General features: G+C 48.0%; 1 protein-coding gene across 2 annotated transcripts in view; it reads right to left on the bottom strand.

The window, feature by feature from the left end:
• GPC4 (glypican 4) overlaps positions 1-16,784 on the bottom strand; it is a 113,441-nt gene extending 96,657 nt beyond the window's left edge. Inside the window, exon 1 of one of the 2 annotated variants that reach the window (XM_077889991.1) lies at positions 16,678-16,784. Coding sequence is in view for 1 of the 2 variants with exons in the window: in XM_077889989.1 (XP_077746115.1) it covers positions 15,394-15,553 (160 nt within the window). In the remaining variant the exon portion in view is untranslated. Of the gene's footprint in view, positions 1-15,393; positions 15,857-16,677 lie in introns of those variants that run through there. The other variant, XM_077889989.1, reaches the window with a different exon arrangement.
• Positions 16,785-18,368: the final 1,584 nt, after the last annotated feature.

The following is an 18,368-nucleotide window of genomic DNA, read 5'->3' as shown; positions in this document are numbered from 1 at the left end:
GCTTCTCCGCCTCTCTCTCTCTCTCTCTCTCTCTCTCTCTCTGTGTGTGTGTGTGTCTGTCACGAATAAATAAATAAAATCTTAAAATCTTAAAATAAAAGCAGAGACAATCACCCCCCTCCCCCGCCACGCCAAACTTAAAGCTATGTTTAGACAGCTAAGGGCTGGTTCACCTTATCATGAACTCCTACATGGTAGCCCATACCATGAGTACTTCATAGCATATGGACCATCTGATCGATTACAAAGAAATAAAATGCTTATGTCCTGAATCAGGAAACTATCTTTATAATGATAGAGCGAGCCACAGTATTTTAAATAGGATAAATGCCATAATCTTTATATTTCAATGCATATTTAAAATAAGGCAACTTTATTTTTTTGACATCTTTTTTAAAAGTAAGCTCTATGCCCAACATGGGGCTCAAACTCACATCAAGAGTCACATACTTGGGCAGCCTGGGTGCTCAGTGGTTTAGTTCTGCCTTCAGCCCAGGGCCTGATCCTGGAGACCTGGGATCGAGTCCCACATCAGGCTCTCTGCATGGAGCCTGCTTCTCCCTCTGCCTGTGTCTCTGCCTCTCTCTCTCTCCCTGTGTCCCTCATGAATAAATAAAATCTTAAAAAAAAGAAGAGTCACATACTGTACACCTGGGTGGCTCACTTGGTTAAGTGTCTTCCTTCAGTTCAGTTCATGATCCCAGAGTACTGGAATCGAGTCCTGTATCAGGTTCCCTGCTCAGTGGAGAGCCTGCTTCTCCCTCTGCCCCTCCCCATGCTCATGCGCTCTCTCCCTCTCAAATAAATAAATAAAAACTTTAAATAAATGAGGGGATGCCTGGGTGACTCAGAGGTTGAGCATCTGCCTTTGGCTCAGGTTGTAATCCCAGGATCCTGGGATTGAGTCCCACATCAGGCTGCAGGCAAGGAGCCTGCTTCTCCCTCTGCCTATGTCTCTGCCTCTCTATGTGTCTCTCATGAATAAATAAAATATTTTTAAAACACTGGACAGGTCCAGAGGCACCTGGGAGGCTCAGTCAGTTGCACATCGGCCTTCAGCTCAGGTCATGATCTCAGGGTTCTGGGATTGAGCCCCACATCAAGCACCTAGCTCAACAGAAAGTCTGCTTCTCCTCCCTCTGACCCTCCTACCCACTTGTGCTCTCTGTCTAAAATAAATAAAACCATTAAAAAAAACTTAACACTCACAGAGGAAGACATAGACATGGCCAACATGCACACGAGAAAATGCTCTGCATCACTTGCTATCAGGGAAATACAAATCAAAACCACAAGGAGATACCACCTCACACCAGTGAGAATGGGGGAAAATTAACAAGGCAGGAAACAACAAATGTTGGAGAGGATGCGGAGAAAAGGGAACCCTCTTACACTGTTGGTGGGAATGTGAACTGGTGCAGCCACTCTGGAAAACTGTGGAGGTTCCTCAAAGAATTAAAAATAGACCTGCCCTACGACCCAGCAATTGCACTGCTGGGGATTTACCCCAAAGATTCAGATGCAATGAAACGCCGGGACACCTGCACCCCGAAGTTTCTAGCAGCAATGTCCACAATAGCCAAACTGTGGAAGGAGCCTCACTGTCCATCGAAAGATGAATGGATAAAGAAGATGTGGTTTATGTATACAATGGAATATTACTCAGCCATTAGAAATGACAAATACCCACCATTTGCTTCAACGTGGATGGAACTGGAGGGTATTATGCTGAGTGAAGTAAGTCAATCGGAGAAGGACAAACATTATATGTTCTCATTCATCTGGGGAATATAAATAACAGTGAAAGGGAATATAAGGGAAGGGAGAAGAAAAAGACTCCTAACTCGGGGAAACGAACTAGGGGTGGTGGAAGGGGAGGAGGGCGGGGCGTGGAGGTGAATGGGTGATGGGCACTGAGGGGGGCACTTGACGGGATGAGCACTGAGGGTTATTCTGTATGTCGGTAAATTGAACACCAATAAAAAATTAATTTATTTTAAAAAATAAAATAAAATAAAATAAAATAAAATAAAATAAAATAATAAAAAATAAATATAAAAAATAAAAAATACTGAACAGGTCTGAATAAGAATATAGCTAAAAACACTGGCTTATCACCAGAAAATACTGAGAATAATGGGATTTCATGACTACTCATGGCCCCCTGGGTAAACCTTCCAGGTATGTGAGGTCAGGCCCATATACACTTTGAGCCTCAGTTCCTCATTAGGACTGAACAAACTAACAAAAATAGGGTCCTACTTACAGTAATTAATCTAAAATTCTGAAAAATATCACAGGGCATCTGGCTGGCTCAGTGGGTAGACCATGCAGCTCTTGATCTCAGGGTTGTGAGTTCAAGCCCCATGCTGGGCATAGGGACTACCTAAAAAATAAAATTCTGAAAAATATCAATCATATTTCGATTTTAAAAAGTAATCTGAGGGGCGCCCAAATGGCTCAGTGGGTTAAGCGTCTGACTCTTGACCTCAGCTCAGGTCTTGATTTCAGGATTGTGAGTTTAAGCCCTGCACTGGGCTCAACGCTGAGTGTGGAGAATACTTAAAAAAATAGTAATCTGAAAGCTAATCTTTCTTGAAATGGAGAAAGCCCTGTTCTCAAAGCCCTGATACACAGCAGGGATGCTCCTTCCCAAATTTACTCCTGGGGCTGCATTTGCTCTTGATCCTATCTCCCTAGACACTTGGCTCCCCAAGCCAGCTCCTTCCTCCCCTCTGGGCAACCTCTGCATACTTGCTCAAGATTAATACAGTATTGGGGAGGGCAGAAATTCTGCTATCAATTGACAGGTGCATCTGGTCCATATTTTGCTGAACCAGAGTTCTACTGTAACAATCATGCTGGGCCAGAGGGCTTCATTTTGAGCCACTCATCATTCAAAAAATCCAATATTTCTGTGGTCTCTGTGGCCCAAAAGTGGATGCTCAACTTTCCCAGAACCCCGAAGGCTTTAGCGCTCCCAGTACTGAGCTGATTACTCTGCAGAGCACTCTGAGAACAGAAAAAAATGATGCAAGAGTTCATTTTGCATTTTGGGGTGCCCATGTAATCCCAACCCCTAAAATGATGGCTGAGGCATATTACCAGAGAAGAGTGCTCCATGAAAGCCTCAGTAATTTAGCCCACCTCCCCTGCACTGCTCTACCAAGTACTCTAGAATTCGCCTCAGGACCCAATGATAGAAACAGACCCTGGCCATTCATGTATGGGGGGGGGGGGGCTTGTGATGGTGTCAAAAAGCCCTACTCCTGGGAGATGAGAAGAGCCCCATGGACCTAAATGCTGAAGAAAACTATGTTTCACCCTGATCATCATTCACCCAAGACCAAGGGCTTCTCCTCAGAAACAGTTATCACAGTTGTAGTTGCAAAGAATAAAGCAGAGAGGGAGAGGGACAATGTGTGTTTGCGAGGGGGTGTGGGTTCGACTTTAGAGGTCAAGAAAGGCTTCTCAGTTAAGGGAATAGGTAATCAAAGCCCCAAAACATTTGAGGGAGCCATGGTGCTATGCGGGAGCAGTGCTCCAGGTGTTGAGAGTAAGGCAAAGGAACTTGTACCGGAGTGTGCCTTGAAGACCAGAGACACCAACATGTGGCGGGGACCGGGGGTGGGGGATTGGGGGAAACAACATAGGAAAAGACAGTGTGGGGGATCCCTGGGTGGCGCAGTGGTTTGGCGCCTGCCTTTGGCCCAGGGCGCGATCCTGGAGACCCGGGATCGAATCCCACATCAGGCTCCTGGTGCATGGAGCCTGCTTCTCCCTCTGCCTGTGTCTCTGCCTCTCTCTCTCTCTCTGTGACTATCATAAATAAATAAATAAATAAATAAATAAATAAATAAATAAATAAATAAATAAAAGGAAAAGACAGTGTGGGCTGCCATGGGAGGGGGCAATGGGCAGACCCCAGAAGGCCTCACAAGCTTTGGCTTTCACTCCAGATGGCAAGGGGAACCCCTGGAGCATTCTGGGCAGAGAAATGATACTGACTCAGGGTTAACAGAAAAGGATCTCACTGATTGATGTGCTGAGAAAGACTGGGCAGGGGTGACATGGAATGGGAAAGGAGACCAGGACAGTAGCTGCCCAAGGTGGGTGGGAGGGGGAGGTAAGAGGAGGACAGATTCTGGATAAATCTTGAAAGCAGTGTCCAAAGGTAGAACTTATGAAAGAGCATCTCTACAGAAGCTGCTTCCTACTCAGCCTCCTGATTCTGCTCAGATCACAAGAAAACTGACACAGTCCCTTATTCTGTAAGGCTGTAGATTTCCTCATTTGCCCTCCAACTGGAGAGATAAACAAGGCTATCTTCTGAGATTGCCACACTGCTTAATCATCAATCAGCCTCCCGCCAGCTGAGCCTTCTTCCTAGAGTGTCTAGGCCCATCGGACCTGACAGGGCAGGAAAAAGAAAAAGTTAGTTCCAAACTAGCGGAAAATGAAGCAGAACATGAACCAAGCAACCAGCCAGGGGCATTGGGTTCAAATTCAGTCTAAAGCAAAACCACAGGAAGTCTGGGTGGCTCAAATGGTTGGGCGTCTGCCTCATGGTCTCGGGATCCTAGAATCAAGCCCTACATCAGGCTCCTTGCTCAACGGGAAGCCTGCTTCTCCCTTCTCCCTCTGCTCCTCTCTGCCCTCGCCCGTGTTCTCTCCAATAAATAAAATCTTTTTTTTATAAATAAATAAATAAAGCAAGCAAGCAAGCAAGCAAGCGAACCTGCTGTACTCCTCCCCTTAAAAGAATTCTCCCCCATCAACACAAAACACTTCCTCCTCAGAGCCTCCAACATCCTAGGTCAGGGAGTGATTTTTAAGCCCGGTGTCTCAAAAGCACACCAGTGAAAAGTTGTCTTGTTTTGCAATTTAGAATCTTAGCATGGGGAAATATTCTATAATTAAGGCAATTTTAACAATAGCAGATAATAATTTGACTATAAATTGTAAGGAATGTAATGACTGCTTATTCTGGCACCAAAGAAACAGGACTTTCTGTGAAGTGACTGCCAAGAAAAATGATACTCCCACTCAGACTGGACCATTGCAAGTAGTAACTGTTAACCACATGCTCTACACTGCAGTTTGCAAGGACATAGCGCTTTGTTTTCGTCTCTAACCAAACACCAGGCTGAGAACCCAAATGGAGACAAACTGTGGTAGAACAGAAACAATAACTGAAAGGGGGAAAAAAGTCCTGTGGCTTAATGCTCACTGGGATGCCCACGTCAAGAGAGAGCGAGGGAAAGTTCTGCAGCCCAAAAGCACCGCATATCAAGAAAGAAGCCAGGCTTAAAAGGCTTGCAAAAGCCAACTAACAGAGTAGCTGTAAGAAGAAAGGGCTAGAATGAAAAGGATGGCTGGGATGAAGCAGAGGCCAGGTGACCTTGAGGTAGACTAACCAAGAACATGAATCCTGCCTGGGGCCTGCCCCAGGCCTCCTGGGGAAGCAGCGGGGAGTGAGCAAGCCTCCCTTTTCTAAAAGCACCTCTGCAGGTATGGTGGCATTCCTATTAACATCTGGACTAGATGGTCTAAGAAGCAACCATTTGTCCACCAGGATTAAAACAAACTACATGAAATACTCAAGCTCCCACCTCCAAGCAAGAAGTAACACTACCTTCTAGGTTTGAAAAGAGGATTCTGCTTTTTGCCAGCTCTCATTTAGGCATCCAGGAGTGAATGCAGAAATTTTAAAATCAATAGCTATACATGAATTCACTTAAAAGGGACAAATGGATGGGGCACCTGGGTGGCTCAGTGGTTGGGCATCTGCCTTTAGCTCAGGGCATGATCCTGGGATCCGGGACTCAGTCCCACATCAGGCTCCCAGTGGGAAGCCTGCTTCTCCCTCTGCCTATGTCTCTGCCTCTCTCTCTCATGAAGAAGTAAATTAATAACAATTTTTAAAAATTAAAATAAATAGTAAAAGGGACAAATAGAAACACTGACAATATATAAAAGGCAAAAGTCACACCCAACCTTATTTTTGAACCACAAACATTGCTCAAATACTTCCCATGTGCCGTTCAGTGTGTCAGAAACTGGAGCTATGTGGTCTCAGAACAGGCATGATGGAGTAAAAAGGGCTTTTTGTTTTAAAGGTTCAAATACGGGACATGGTCAAAGCCAAGGACCATCAAATATATGCACTCCAATCCTTAACTTCTAGTGCTTTTTTATTACGATTATCCATTGACTCAGTTTGGTAAATGTTTAAAAAGGAAATCAATATTCAAATATTTAAGCCTGTCCCCTCACCAAAAGCCAGCTCTTGCCTCTTGTGACTTTAGGTCACAATGTCTGTTTCCCAAGCAAAGTGCAGTAGCAGAGCACAGCAGGCAGTAACATTTCTAAGGAACCAAATGGAACTTGGATGTTCTAGAGGGCTTAGAAGAGAAGGTGGGGAGGAACAAGATCACCAGCCAAAAGGTCTAAAGTGAAGAAGCCACCGAATTAATAATAGTCTTTAACTTTTTTTTTTTTTAAAGAAAAGGACAAAGTGACACATTGAATGGACCCCTTATTGATCCAGCTCTGGGTAACCAGGTGCCCTCCAAGGGTGAATGGGTTAGTGAAGTGAACCTTCCTTTCTTTCAAGAACAAGTTTGGATTTCAAATAGGCCTACTCTTTCTGAGGTCCACTCACTATATATTTAATTATGCCAAACACTATTATTTGATACTGCCCTGAAGCATCCCAGTGTCCTCGGGGGTTGGGGAGCTGCCTCTAAGCATTCGTCCCATTCTAGAAGAGTTCAAACAACTGAAAGAACAGTCAAGATCAGCAAGTCCTGGTTCTACTGCTCAGCTTCTGCACCCAACCACCCCCATCACCCCCCCCACACCCCCTCCCCGGCCACCTGGTCACTCTCGCTTCTCCCAGATGTCAAGTCTTGACTGCCTCTAAAGCCATCCCCATCCTGGTGACTCCTCCACTCCTCAACCATCACTACCTGCTACTTCTAATTAGCCAGGGGCCGGGAGGCAAGATTACCATTCTATCTTCCCACTGTCCACCTGATTTGAATGCAAGAACCTCAAAAGCTTGACTGATTTTAAACCTCTTTGAATCCCTAGCACCCAGCATTTTGCTCTTGACAGAAGAGCTATTCAATCAATGATTGCTGATGATAAATTCCCAAAGGCCTGGTCTCCAAGTAGAATGCATGGGCTTTATGACAGCTGTTTCCATCATGTAGCTTTTCTGCTTACTTCCACATTCCCAGCTGTGTTCTGGATGGCTGTGCCGGCCAGAAGCCTAGGGATTTACTGTACTTCTATTTCTTGATAAGATACTTGAAGAGAATAAACACATGGCAAAGAGGACATTAAAGTAAGGGATAAAGAGATCTTTTTTATTTTACCAATAAAGAGAAAGGGAAGAAATATCACCTAGCACACTGACACTTAATAAATGACAAGCAAGACTGGATTCCTTTCTAATTCTCTCCAAAGTACTCTCAATGGCCTGGGCTTACTTCTATACCCTCAGCAAAGCATCATAGGCTATGCGTCACTTGCATCTTGATTACAGAATATATTTTTCCAAGTACAGCAGACCTTCTTCTTAAATTCAAGTTAGCAAAAAATTAAAACGAGCCAGCAAGGAGAGTCTAAATTGAAGCTCCCTTCTGAGACGATACTTGTTGAATTTTATCAGAAAATCGAGAATCATAGAATCTCCGAGGTGGAAGGGACCTGGACAAAATCTAGGGTGGTGGTTCTGGACCATGGCTGCTCACTGGGACCACTGGGGAGCTTTTAAAAATTATCATGACCTAGCCCCACTGCTGGAAAGTGTGATTTAACTGGTCTGGGGTGGTGCCCAGGCATGAGATTTTAAAAACGCACCATGTGATTCTAATGTGCAACCAGGGTCAACCATCCTTGATCTAACACAGCACTCTAACGCCCCTGGCTCCTATTTTTCAGACAAAGAGGGGAGGAACCTGACCAAGATATCCAACAACTAATCTGTCAGGGCTTAGCTAGGACTGCCCCTTCCAGGAAACTGTGTCCTCTCCATGTAAAAACTACTACCATCTAGGACAGTGAGGTTTTCCTAGCTTCTCTCCTCAGTAAACCAACCCCCCTCCCCACCCATCCCAAAGTGAATGCATTTTCTGAATTGTCTCCGCCTTGGAATCCCATTGCAAAATTCGAGAAAACCTATACTATGTCTGTTTCCCTGCATCCACTTGCTCCTTTTCTCTCCAAGAACTCTTGAAAGGTTAATCAGGCATGGTTTCCCCCTTCAAGAAGCCACCGTGCTTTTCTCCTCTGATAGAACTAGACTCACTGAGGGCACCCCTGTCCCCATCATCCTCACGTGGGCCTTCTTTCAAATCCCTCGCAAGGTGCACCTCCAGTTCTTGTGGCTCCCTCACTTTCTAGTCTGTACCTGCCCTGCCATACCTCCTGGCCTTCCCTCTCCTCCTGGCCAAAGCTCTTTCCATTTTGTGAAAGATTCCTTTTCCCCTGAAGCAGCCTCTTTTGCTCTGCCAGTTAGTCATGCCGGCTTCTTTTTTTCTTCCCCCAAGCAGCTGGTCTTTTTGATGTCTGGCACACATTTATCTGGGCTTCCAATAAGATGTTTTTACATAGTTTCCAGGCTTCCTGGAGGTTATTGACTTTTTTTTTTTTTTTTTGGTAACTCTTCCATTCAATTTTTTTCTCCTAATTTCTAACATTTGTTAGAGTTTCTTTTTCAAAAGTTGAATACCTGGCTGATGGATCTCTTTGATTTCTCTCTCCTACCAGATTGCTGAATTAAATGCATCAGAACTTAAATATAACATTTCAAATTACCTACAGAATAGAATCGCTTCATGAATTTTCTGCACTTTCATGTTCTCTGTAGTAAGCAACAGATGCTTAGCCAAGTGGAATTGAAAATGCTCGTTCTTACCTGTGCGTGTTTCAGTGGGGCTGCTTACATAAAACATTCTGATATCTTTAAGCCGGTGTTCTTCTGCTTGGTTAAGACAATCAACTTCAGATTTTATTTTCTAAAAGGTAACAGCTCTACACACCAAATCTGATGTGCTAAATTACTCTTCTAAATTTGCTCCAAATTGTCTAACACAGAAGCCTCAGTTACCTATTCCTTAAAGGAGATCTCACAGCACAAAGGAAAACAATTCTGAACCTTGCTGACAAATTCTGATAGCACTCCATTATTAATCAAGTGGTTGAGTACTATCCCCCCCAAAAAATCATAAAACATTTAATATCTGCTATATCAACATATTACAGAGATTTACCCTAAATTCATTTCACTTCAGAATGTTTAGCTCTAAAAGATTCCCAGGAGAGCAAGATACCATGGGATGACAATCTATCATCAAGGCAGTATAAACCCTATTATGGCAATGGGATCCTGGCAGAATTGTCTACGTCATCCCCCGCCCCCACACATTTACTGAATACTGCCCTTGAGCTTTATCACACTTGTCCTGAGTTGCTTACAGTTGAGAAGGCCCATAGGTGCCTGCATGCACAATTAACAGGAGACCATTAGGTGCAAAGACCATCGATCTGATTCAAGCAAAGAATTAGGAAGAGGGCACATAACTCTGGGGAGTTCAGAAGGGACTTAATGAAAGTATCATTTGCCATACTTGAAGCCACTGAAGCTCAAAGCAGAGGAAGGGTTCCATTCAAAGCACCGCAGTAACAAAACGATGCTCAGCATGGAAAGAGAGGGTAACAAGGCAAGAGAAAGGCAGACCCATTAAGAACTATATACTTATGTTCAGTCACTATATCGTATACCTGAAACTAACAGAACACCGTATGTTCGCTCCACTGGAATTAAAATAAAACTTAAAAAAAAAAAAACTGCCTACTTAAAGCAGCCTCCTGACAGCTCTCACTGCCTTGATTCCCCTCGCCTCACCGACCCTTAACTCGCAGGGACACCAGTTCTCTTCCTAAAAACAGTGACTAATGACTTTGCCCTCCTCAGAAACCATCACCACTTCCCCATAACCCAAGAAATACAATTTATATTCCTTCTCCTGTTAACACTAGGTTGTCTGTGGCAGGGTATTAATACTTTGCCTGTAAAGACATGACTGAATCCTCTCTCTACTATAGTTATCAGAGTAGCACTGGGATGGTCTTTTGCTGGTCAAGGGTCCTCTCATAGCTCCTATTTCTAAAGCTAGCCCTCCACGGGTGGTGGAAAAGTAGTCTTACAATCTAACTGTACAACACTGCACAAAATGTTCTTCTGGGTCAGGGAAGACTTGGGTTCAGATCCCACCTCTACCATACACTAGCTGTGAGCCTGTGAATCTATTTCCAAATCACTTTGAGTCTCAGTTTCCAGGTCTCATAAAATGGGGAAGATGATGAAGATAATAATGCTTTTGACTTCATATGGTTGTTGTAGATTTTAACTGCAAGAACATGTAAAACCCTTGGCTTCGGACCGGGTCCAGAGAAAGCAATCAATAGCTGCAAGCTATTTTCCTGAGGCCAAAATGCATTTTTTATTGTGAACATATGTGGGAACCACCTCAGTGCCCAAACAGTTAACGTTACTGGGGAGCCAGACACTCCCTTCCAACTGATTTAGATTAACGCTGATGTTGTTTCCCTTGTAGAGACAACAAGAAACTTCCTTTTCATTCCTCAGTCTAGTCTCCAGCTAATCCTGAAATTGCATGCAACCCAATGTGAGTCAAATAAAAGGAAAATAGTAATTATGCTGAATCAAACATTTTATATTTGTATGTTCTAACTAGAGTTTGAGCTGCATAAGCCAGAACTTTTATTAAGTTCTTTTTTGTGTATGTCCAGGAAGTAGTTCCTATACTACTTGGGACTATCTCTATACTGACAGGCCCCGTCACTCAATTAGACCCTCTTTCTTAAGTGAAATCCAAGTAGCCAAACTGAGGATTCCAACAGAATAGAAGATCGCCAAGTTCTCCGCAAAATCCAACCCACCCACTTGAAGTAGGAAAGACGAAATGCAAATCGTGAGGACTTATTCTGTCTTACATATAATAATCAACTCAGTACCAGAAAGTATGCCTACCTCTCCAACACATATAACACATATATACTTTTTGCCATGTGATCCTAACATAGCTTATGTCATTCCCAGAATCCTTTGAGACATACATATGTGCATGTATGTGTGCTCCCCTCAAGTGCACTGCTCATGAACATGAATGGGAACAAGAAACCAAAACTCCAAAACTCACAATTATGACACAAAGTTCTCCTTGGTATCCTTCAATGTCCCTATGAAAGAGACCTATGGCGGGATTAAGAACATCTCTACCCAACTGCCTAACTCTAATAAACAATTTCAGAGACACTTGAGTGGCTCAGTGGTTGAGCAACTGCCTTCGGCTCAGGGTGTGACACCAGGCTCCCTGAAGCCTGCTTCTCCCTTTGCCTATGTCTCTGCCTCTGTGTGTGTCTCTCATGAATCAATAAATAAAATCTCTTTTAAAAAAAAGACAATTTGAGCAAAAAGTAGTAATAAAATGCCAACTGTTGAGGTTCCTGGCTGACTCTTGATCTCAGGGCCACGAGTCTGAGCCCCATGCTGGATGTAGAGATTACTTAAATAATAACTTTGGGACGCCTGGGTGGTTCAGTGGTCAAGCATCTGCCTTCAGCTCAGGGCGTGATCCCAGAGTCCCAGAATCGAGTCCCACATCAGGCTCCTTGCATGGAGCCTGCCTCTCTCTCTGTGTCTCTCATGAATAAATAAAATATTTTTAAAAAATCAAAAAAAATAAAACTTTGAAAAATAATTGAAAAAATAAAATCAAATGCCAATTGTTGCCTCTCTCTAACCCTGTCTTTATGGAGGGGAAGCACAATGCAAATTGTTAGATTTTTAAATTTCGTATTACCATTGATATTATGTTTTCCTAGTGAACTAGCATCACCAAGTTAATAATCCGGTCCCAAATACCTTCTACCTTGGAACTGTAGGCACTCCTTACTCCTCATCTGTAACCCACAGGGAGTACTTCTCTCACAAGGTGTTGCTGTGTGCACGTGGCTTGTCTTCCTACTACTTGGAAAGGTCCTGGTGGCAAAGGCCCCTCTGGCCCTTCTTGCTGCCTCCAGGATGGCCAGCACAGAATACTGGACATAGTAGGTGCTCCAAAAGAAAATATGTCCGTTGAAGGCTGAACAAAAACAGGTCCTTGGTGTTAATAATCCCTTTTGATATACACGTTATTTGGTAAGTTCGGGGGTCAAGGAAACAGGCAATGCAGGATCTCTCCTAGAAGACCTGTCAGCATGATATACTCCCTGATACCCTTAAGTATGATCCAAAAAAGACTGAGACTCCTTAAGAACACAGAGTATTCTTAAAGCCTGTTCAAACCTCTAGAAGACAAGTACAAGGCTGACTGGAATAAAATCTTTCCACTTGGGTGAAGCCTGGTGCTAGGTACCCAGGCATTATGACCCTTTGCCTGAAAACAATCCTGGACTTTTTGCATATTAAAAAATGGGGGATCCCTGGGTGGCTCAGCGGTTTAGCACCTGCCTTGGGCCCAGGGCGTGATCCTAGAGTCCCAGGATCAAGTCCCACATCAGGCTCCCTGTATGGAGCCTGCTTCTCCCTCTGCCTGTGTCTGTGTGTGTGTGTGTGTGTGTGTGTGTGTGTCTGTCTGTCTGTCTCTATCTCTGTGTCTCTCATGAATAAATAAATAAAATCTTAAAAAAAAGAAAGATCCCCCTGCCCCCGTGCCACACACACACCCCCCTGGCCAGGGAAAATGCCTGGCAATTCATTCAGACACAGGCCGTATACATGTCACTATATGGACTACCCTCCCAAAAATGACCAAAATTATCTGAGCGTAGCCCAAGGAAGACAAGGCTAATGTATGCATCTAAACAGGCCAGGGTGATGGTAAAGATTACCCCCTGTTTCTATACTGGCCGTCTAAAGGTATTTACTTGGGTCTGTCTGTGTTGTGACAGTGTCCTGGACTCAAATGAATGCCTCTAACACTCCACATTTTTGAGCCATTCAGTCATGCATTTTTGTTATTGTTGAAAGTGGTGCGAAATTGCACTGCATGAGCTAAAGTCCTTGGTGGTCTTCCAAGGATTCCAGCTAAAAAGGCACTTCCTTTGTTCCTCAGGAGAATGCAGTCCAGTAGGTCATTCAAAAGGGGAAATAAAAGCAGCAGCCCTGGGAGGGAGATGAAGGACAAGACAAAAAGAATAAAATGTTTTGGGTGTGAGCACATTAGTTTCCATTTCCTGCTGCTGGTCACCAATAACTCTCCTATCTTTGGGGGGAAATATCCATATAGACATTTATGCAAAAATATCACTCAGGTGTTTGCTGGGGACCAGGGCAATCAAAGGGAACACCTAGCACAGTCCTTGAGCACCCTTCAAACTTCCTGTTCCCTGGGATGCTGGCTGGGGAAGAGGTCCTGCTGTCAGGAGCCTGCCCTGAGCCAAGCTGGAGAAAGGGGGGGGGGGGGGGGCAAATCTCACAACCCACTCCTTGAATGCCTCCAGTCCAGCTCAAAGACACATATTGTTTGCAGGAGCAGAAGATGAAAACTTGTCACATTCCCATTAAGTGCATCGCTGCATCTCTCCCTTCAAAATGCCGGAATGACAACTGTAACTTTCACGCCAATCATCTCTGCTGGGCCCAGGCCCAAACCATGCAGGGCACAAAGCCCCCAGGTCTGACCTGCAGAGCCCCCAAGCTTCAGTGACTGCTGGGTCACTTCGCTGTTTCTGGCGGGGCGGGAGGGAGAGGGGAAAGAAAGAGGGCTTTTCAGGGCTCCACAACCAATAAAATCATGCCGCTGTGAGGACATTCTTGAGTTCCCCAAAAGACAGGCAGCTCAAGGGCAAAGAGTCTCTAATCAGTAGCGTGCGAGTTATTTGATAACTACCAAGGTACAGTGGGCTCCTCGGCTGCTCCAACACTTTCTTGAGTTCTATTTCTAGACGGATGCCGAATACCCTCAGAAAGTGCCCAGCGACTTCCCTCAATCACCTTTGTAATTTATATGTAATTGAGGACTGCACTTAATCTCCAAGGTTATTAATAGCCCTTCCAAAAAATGACCCCCACGTCTTTCTTAAGCCTCTGGAAGCGCCTGGTTGAAATTACAGTATTTCCTTTGCTGGCTGCCGGCCCCCTGCCTGCCCCACCCGGGTGACCGGCCCCGCGAGGCAAAGGCGCGCTCTCCTCACTTCCATGAAAGGTTCGGAATGAAGGCTTGGCCCCCCGGGGGCTCGAACCGCTCTCTCCTCCGTTAGGTTACGCTGGCCAGCAGCCAGCTAGAGCCGTGCTGCTTTCTAAACCCTCAGGGTGAACGGGCTACCTGCGCCGCCACCGGCCCCGGCGCAGCCTGCGGGGCTGCGCGCAACAGTTGCCCTCCGCGAATCAGAGACCGCGACCCGGAGGGGACCCAGCTATCTGCCGGCCGCCCGCCGCCGCCGCCGCCGGCCTCGCGAGGAGGGGCGGAGGGCGTCCGCCGAAATGCCGCCTCCCCAGCGCTCCTAGAAGGGCTTTCACCAACACCCCACGCACCCCCCCCCGCGCGCCGAAATCCGTTGAACTTTTTCACAGGCTAAGGCTTCTCCATTTGCATAACCATCTCCAAACTGAGATTCGGGTTTCCTGCAGTCAGTCCTTTCAAAGGTTTGTAATTGAATGTGCAATTAACCCTGAAAATGAGGTGAGAAAAAAAGAAAGGGGGGTGGTGGAAGTACCCTTCCCGTGCAGCACCTTCCGGAAAGCAGGAGAGTTCCCAAAAGTCAGGGTTTGGAGGGGTGGAGAGTCTTTTGCTTTTTAAAGGCGACTTCTAAAGCCGCTGGAGCTACTAAAACTCCTAATCCGCGTCAGCGGTGGAAGAGAGGCGGGGAGAGGGGTTTTAAAGAACATCAATGAAACCTCCATTCGAGTTTCACGTTTGGTGTCCCCAGGAATCCGGCAAGCCGTAGGTTGCCCCCCCACCACTACCACCACCATCCCACCGGCGACCCTCACCCCCTCCCGGCCTCTCGTCGCCCACACAACAAAGCGTGGAGCCCAGTGAGGAGTTCAACCCGGAACAGGCGAGGGAGACCGTGACACGCACTTTGCGGGCCATAGTCCTCGGGGCTCCCCGGGACCGGGAAGACGCGGCGGGGCGGGAGAAGCCGCGGGGTGGCACCCGGCCCGTCGGCGGTGCCCCTCCACTCGCGGCCCCGGGGGCCGCGCTGTGCCGGGGCTCGTTCTCGCGCTCTCTCCTGCCTGCCTGCCCATTGCTCCCCCACCCCCCCGGGCTACCTGCGGCCTCGCGGGGGGCTCCGCGGCCCCTTCCCCGGGGTGCCTGCCTCCGCGCGCGACTCCCGGGGGCCCCTACCTACCGTTGATCTCGTGCGTGGGGGCATCGTTCTTATTGAAGCCTTTGGACACGTAGAGCCGTCGCACTTCCGAGCAACTTTTCGACTTGGGCTCGGCAGCCAGCAGCGCGGCGCAGAGCACGGCCAGGGTGCAGAGAAGCGCGGGCATGCCGAACCGGGCCATGGTGTGGGCCGGGGCCGACGCGCTCCCACCTCTGGGGCAGGCGGAGAGTGGCGGGCGCGGGCAGAGGGGCGCGCGGCCGGGGGCTCGCGGGCGGAGCGGAGCGAGGGGGCGAGGGAGTTAGGGCAGGAGTTGGGAGAGCAGCGGGAAGGAGATGCGGGGCGAAAAGTGGTGCTGGGCCTCGCGCGTCAGGCAACGGTCCCTGGTGCCAGGCGCCCGGCCGAGTTAGGAGGAGGAGGGCGTGGAGGCGGCGCGCGGCCCACGGGAGCGGTGGCGCGGGCCGGTGGGTTCTGGGCTCCGCGGGGCGGCGGACGGGGCGCGCCGGCCGGCAGCGGGACAGGGGCGCGGGGAAGGACGAGAAGGTGGCAGGCGCCGCCGGGGCCGCGGAGGGCGTGGGCGGCGGCGGGCGCTAGCTGCGCGCTGCTCGGGCTGCCCGGCGCCGGTCCGCTCTCCTGGCTCCGCTCGGCTCACTCTGCCCTCGGCCGCGCGGCTGTGCCCTCCTCAGCTCCGCCGCTGATTGACTGGCCGGCGTGCGCGGCGACGCTCGGCAAACTTGGCCCAGCGGGCGGCACTCAGGGGGAGGGGGCGGGCGGCGGGGGGGCCGGAGACGGGCGGGAGCTCGCAGGGCCGGGACACGAGAAAACCTGGAAGCGGGCTAGGATCCGGAGCGGCCAAATCCACTTCCTAGGGGGCCGCACCGGGCGCGCGGCGCTCCCTCGCGCGACACGCCCCGCGGGGCTCCTCCCTCCTCCCCTCCTCCCTCCTCCCCCCTCCCTTTCTCCCCGCCTCCCCGCCTCTCCTCCCCAGGGAGGGGAGGCGAGGAGATGCCTGCCGCCCCCCACCCAAAGAGGGAGGGCTAACTTCTCCGACGGTGTAGGGCCCAAGCCCCGGGGAACCGCGCGCCCGGGCACTTGTCCTGCAGCCCACAGCCGAGTCACAGGCTTTCTGCGCGCGGCCACCTGACTCGCTGACGGTGGGCCAAAGCCGGGCGGAGCCCTCCCGCCTCGGTACCTGCCCTCCCAGCCGCCTCGCTCCTGGGCCCGGAGGGAAAGGCGCTGGCACGACTCGCATTGTTTCGCCGCAGGCACCGGAGGACTTCGGACTCCCAGCTGGCCCGAGACCCTCACCTGGCCCTCTCAGACCTGCTTCCCATCCATCGGGGCTCCATGAGCGCCGACTAGTTCGGAACCGGCAGGCATTCTCCTCCCCCGCCTTCCCCTAGCCACGCCTGGTTCTGCTGCAGATCTACCCAAACCCTGAAGTGGGAGAACCTCCCCCTCTCCCCATGCGCGAGGCGATGGGACAGTGAAGCATGAACTCAGAGACTTTAGATACCTGGCCCAAATCCTCCTTGTGCATGTAGGGAAACTGAGGCCCAGGGAAGGGGAGTGACTCGCTAAAAGCATGCAGCTGGTGTGTGAGTCCAGAACCCTGGGCTACGCTCCCAGGTCACGTGGAGTAAAGGTAGCCGGAGACCCGCCCCCCATCCCCTTCTGCCCTCAAGCCTCTTGAGAGAGGCTTAAAACCTCACTGGGACCCAGTCTACGCTTAGCCACCAGAAAACTGGAAATGGGCGAGTCTTCCCACCTTCCCAGCTTTGTCAGATTCCATTAATGAGTGTTTTTGAAGCTCCCAGGGCTCCTTTAATGAAGGGAACTGTGCAGATTGGGAACTTGTCATTACCCTTGTTATTGTTACAATCTGCTTTAAGAGGTTAGGGTGAGAAGTGCCTCAGACACCTCGGGAGTGTGCTGGGAACTGGGCAGATAAAAGGGGCTGGAACTTATTATTTGGCTAGACTTTCAATTCCCATAAAATTACATAGGGTGAAGATATGAACCATCATTACAATTATCACCCTCATAGGGTTTGTTGAGACTCCGTCCACTGCTGTTTGTAAACCACATTGACATGTTGGCTCTGTGGAGTTGTAGAAACTTAGGGCAGCTGTTGTTTTGAATGCCCACTGCAGACTTTTCTACATTTTACTAACTCTTGGAGATCATCAAGGTAAACAGATAGTGACCTATTAGTGAAACTTATAATTTCTGTGAGTTGGCAGAACATTTAACCCTGCAACTAGCAGAGGACTTTTTCTAAATAGGCAAACTCTCCTCCAAGTGAATCTCCTGCCATTTTCAAGAAACTATCAAGTAGTCCACCTTTGTCTCAACCTAATACCATTCAAATTATTGCTCGGGCTTAACCCAGCACTTCTAACTTGCATTGATTGATATTTACTTAAAGATGTTCTTTAACAAAAATGATATAATCTGAGATGCAGCCAACAGTAATAGCAGAATGAAATCCAGTGACCATAAGTGAAAAAAAAAAAAAAAAAGATCCTCCCAAACCATGGACCCCAAATCAGAAAGCTGCTTTTCACAAGTCCAGGGGAAACTCATTCCTTGCCCCCTCCCCATTTACTCCTGCTTTTCCTGCTCATGTATTATTAACCAAAACTTGAGCCTTTTTCACCAGAAACTATAACCTCTGGCTAGAAACAGATCTGGACAAGTCTGAACTTTACCACACAAGACAGGAACCCCAAGCCCTGCTCAGAGGCGGCTCCCACTTCAAAGCCTCCTTTCATTTAAATACAAACAGGGTGAACAACTGGCAATCTACGAAACAAATACCATCCAGCTTCCCTTTTCAGATGGCCCCTAGCTCCTCCTTTCCTCCTCCCACCCCCACTCCAGCTTTTCTCTTATAAAGAGGCTCCTTAGTGGAGATGCACCTACTCTGTAAGTTCTCTGGATGCCAAGAAAAAATGAATGGGGTACCGCATGTAGAATGTAACAAACGACAGCTTCTC

This window comes from Canis aureus, chromosome X, assembly GCF_053574225.1.
Source record: "Canis aureus isolate CA01 chromosome X, VMU_Caureus_v.1.0, whole genome shotgun sequence".
NCBI classification, from domain to species: domain Eukaryota; kingdom Metazoa; phylum Chordata; class Mammalia; order Carnivora; family Canidae; genus Canis; species Canis aureus.
Note: the sequence above shows the minus strand (reverse complement) of the source record. Positions and strands in the feature narration are given on the sequence as shown.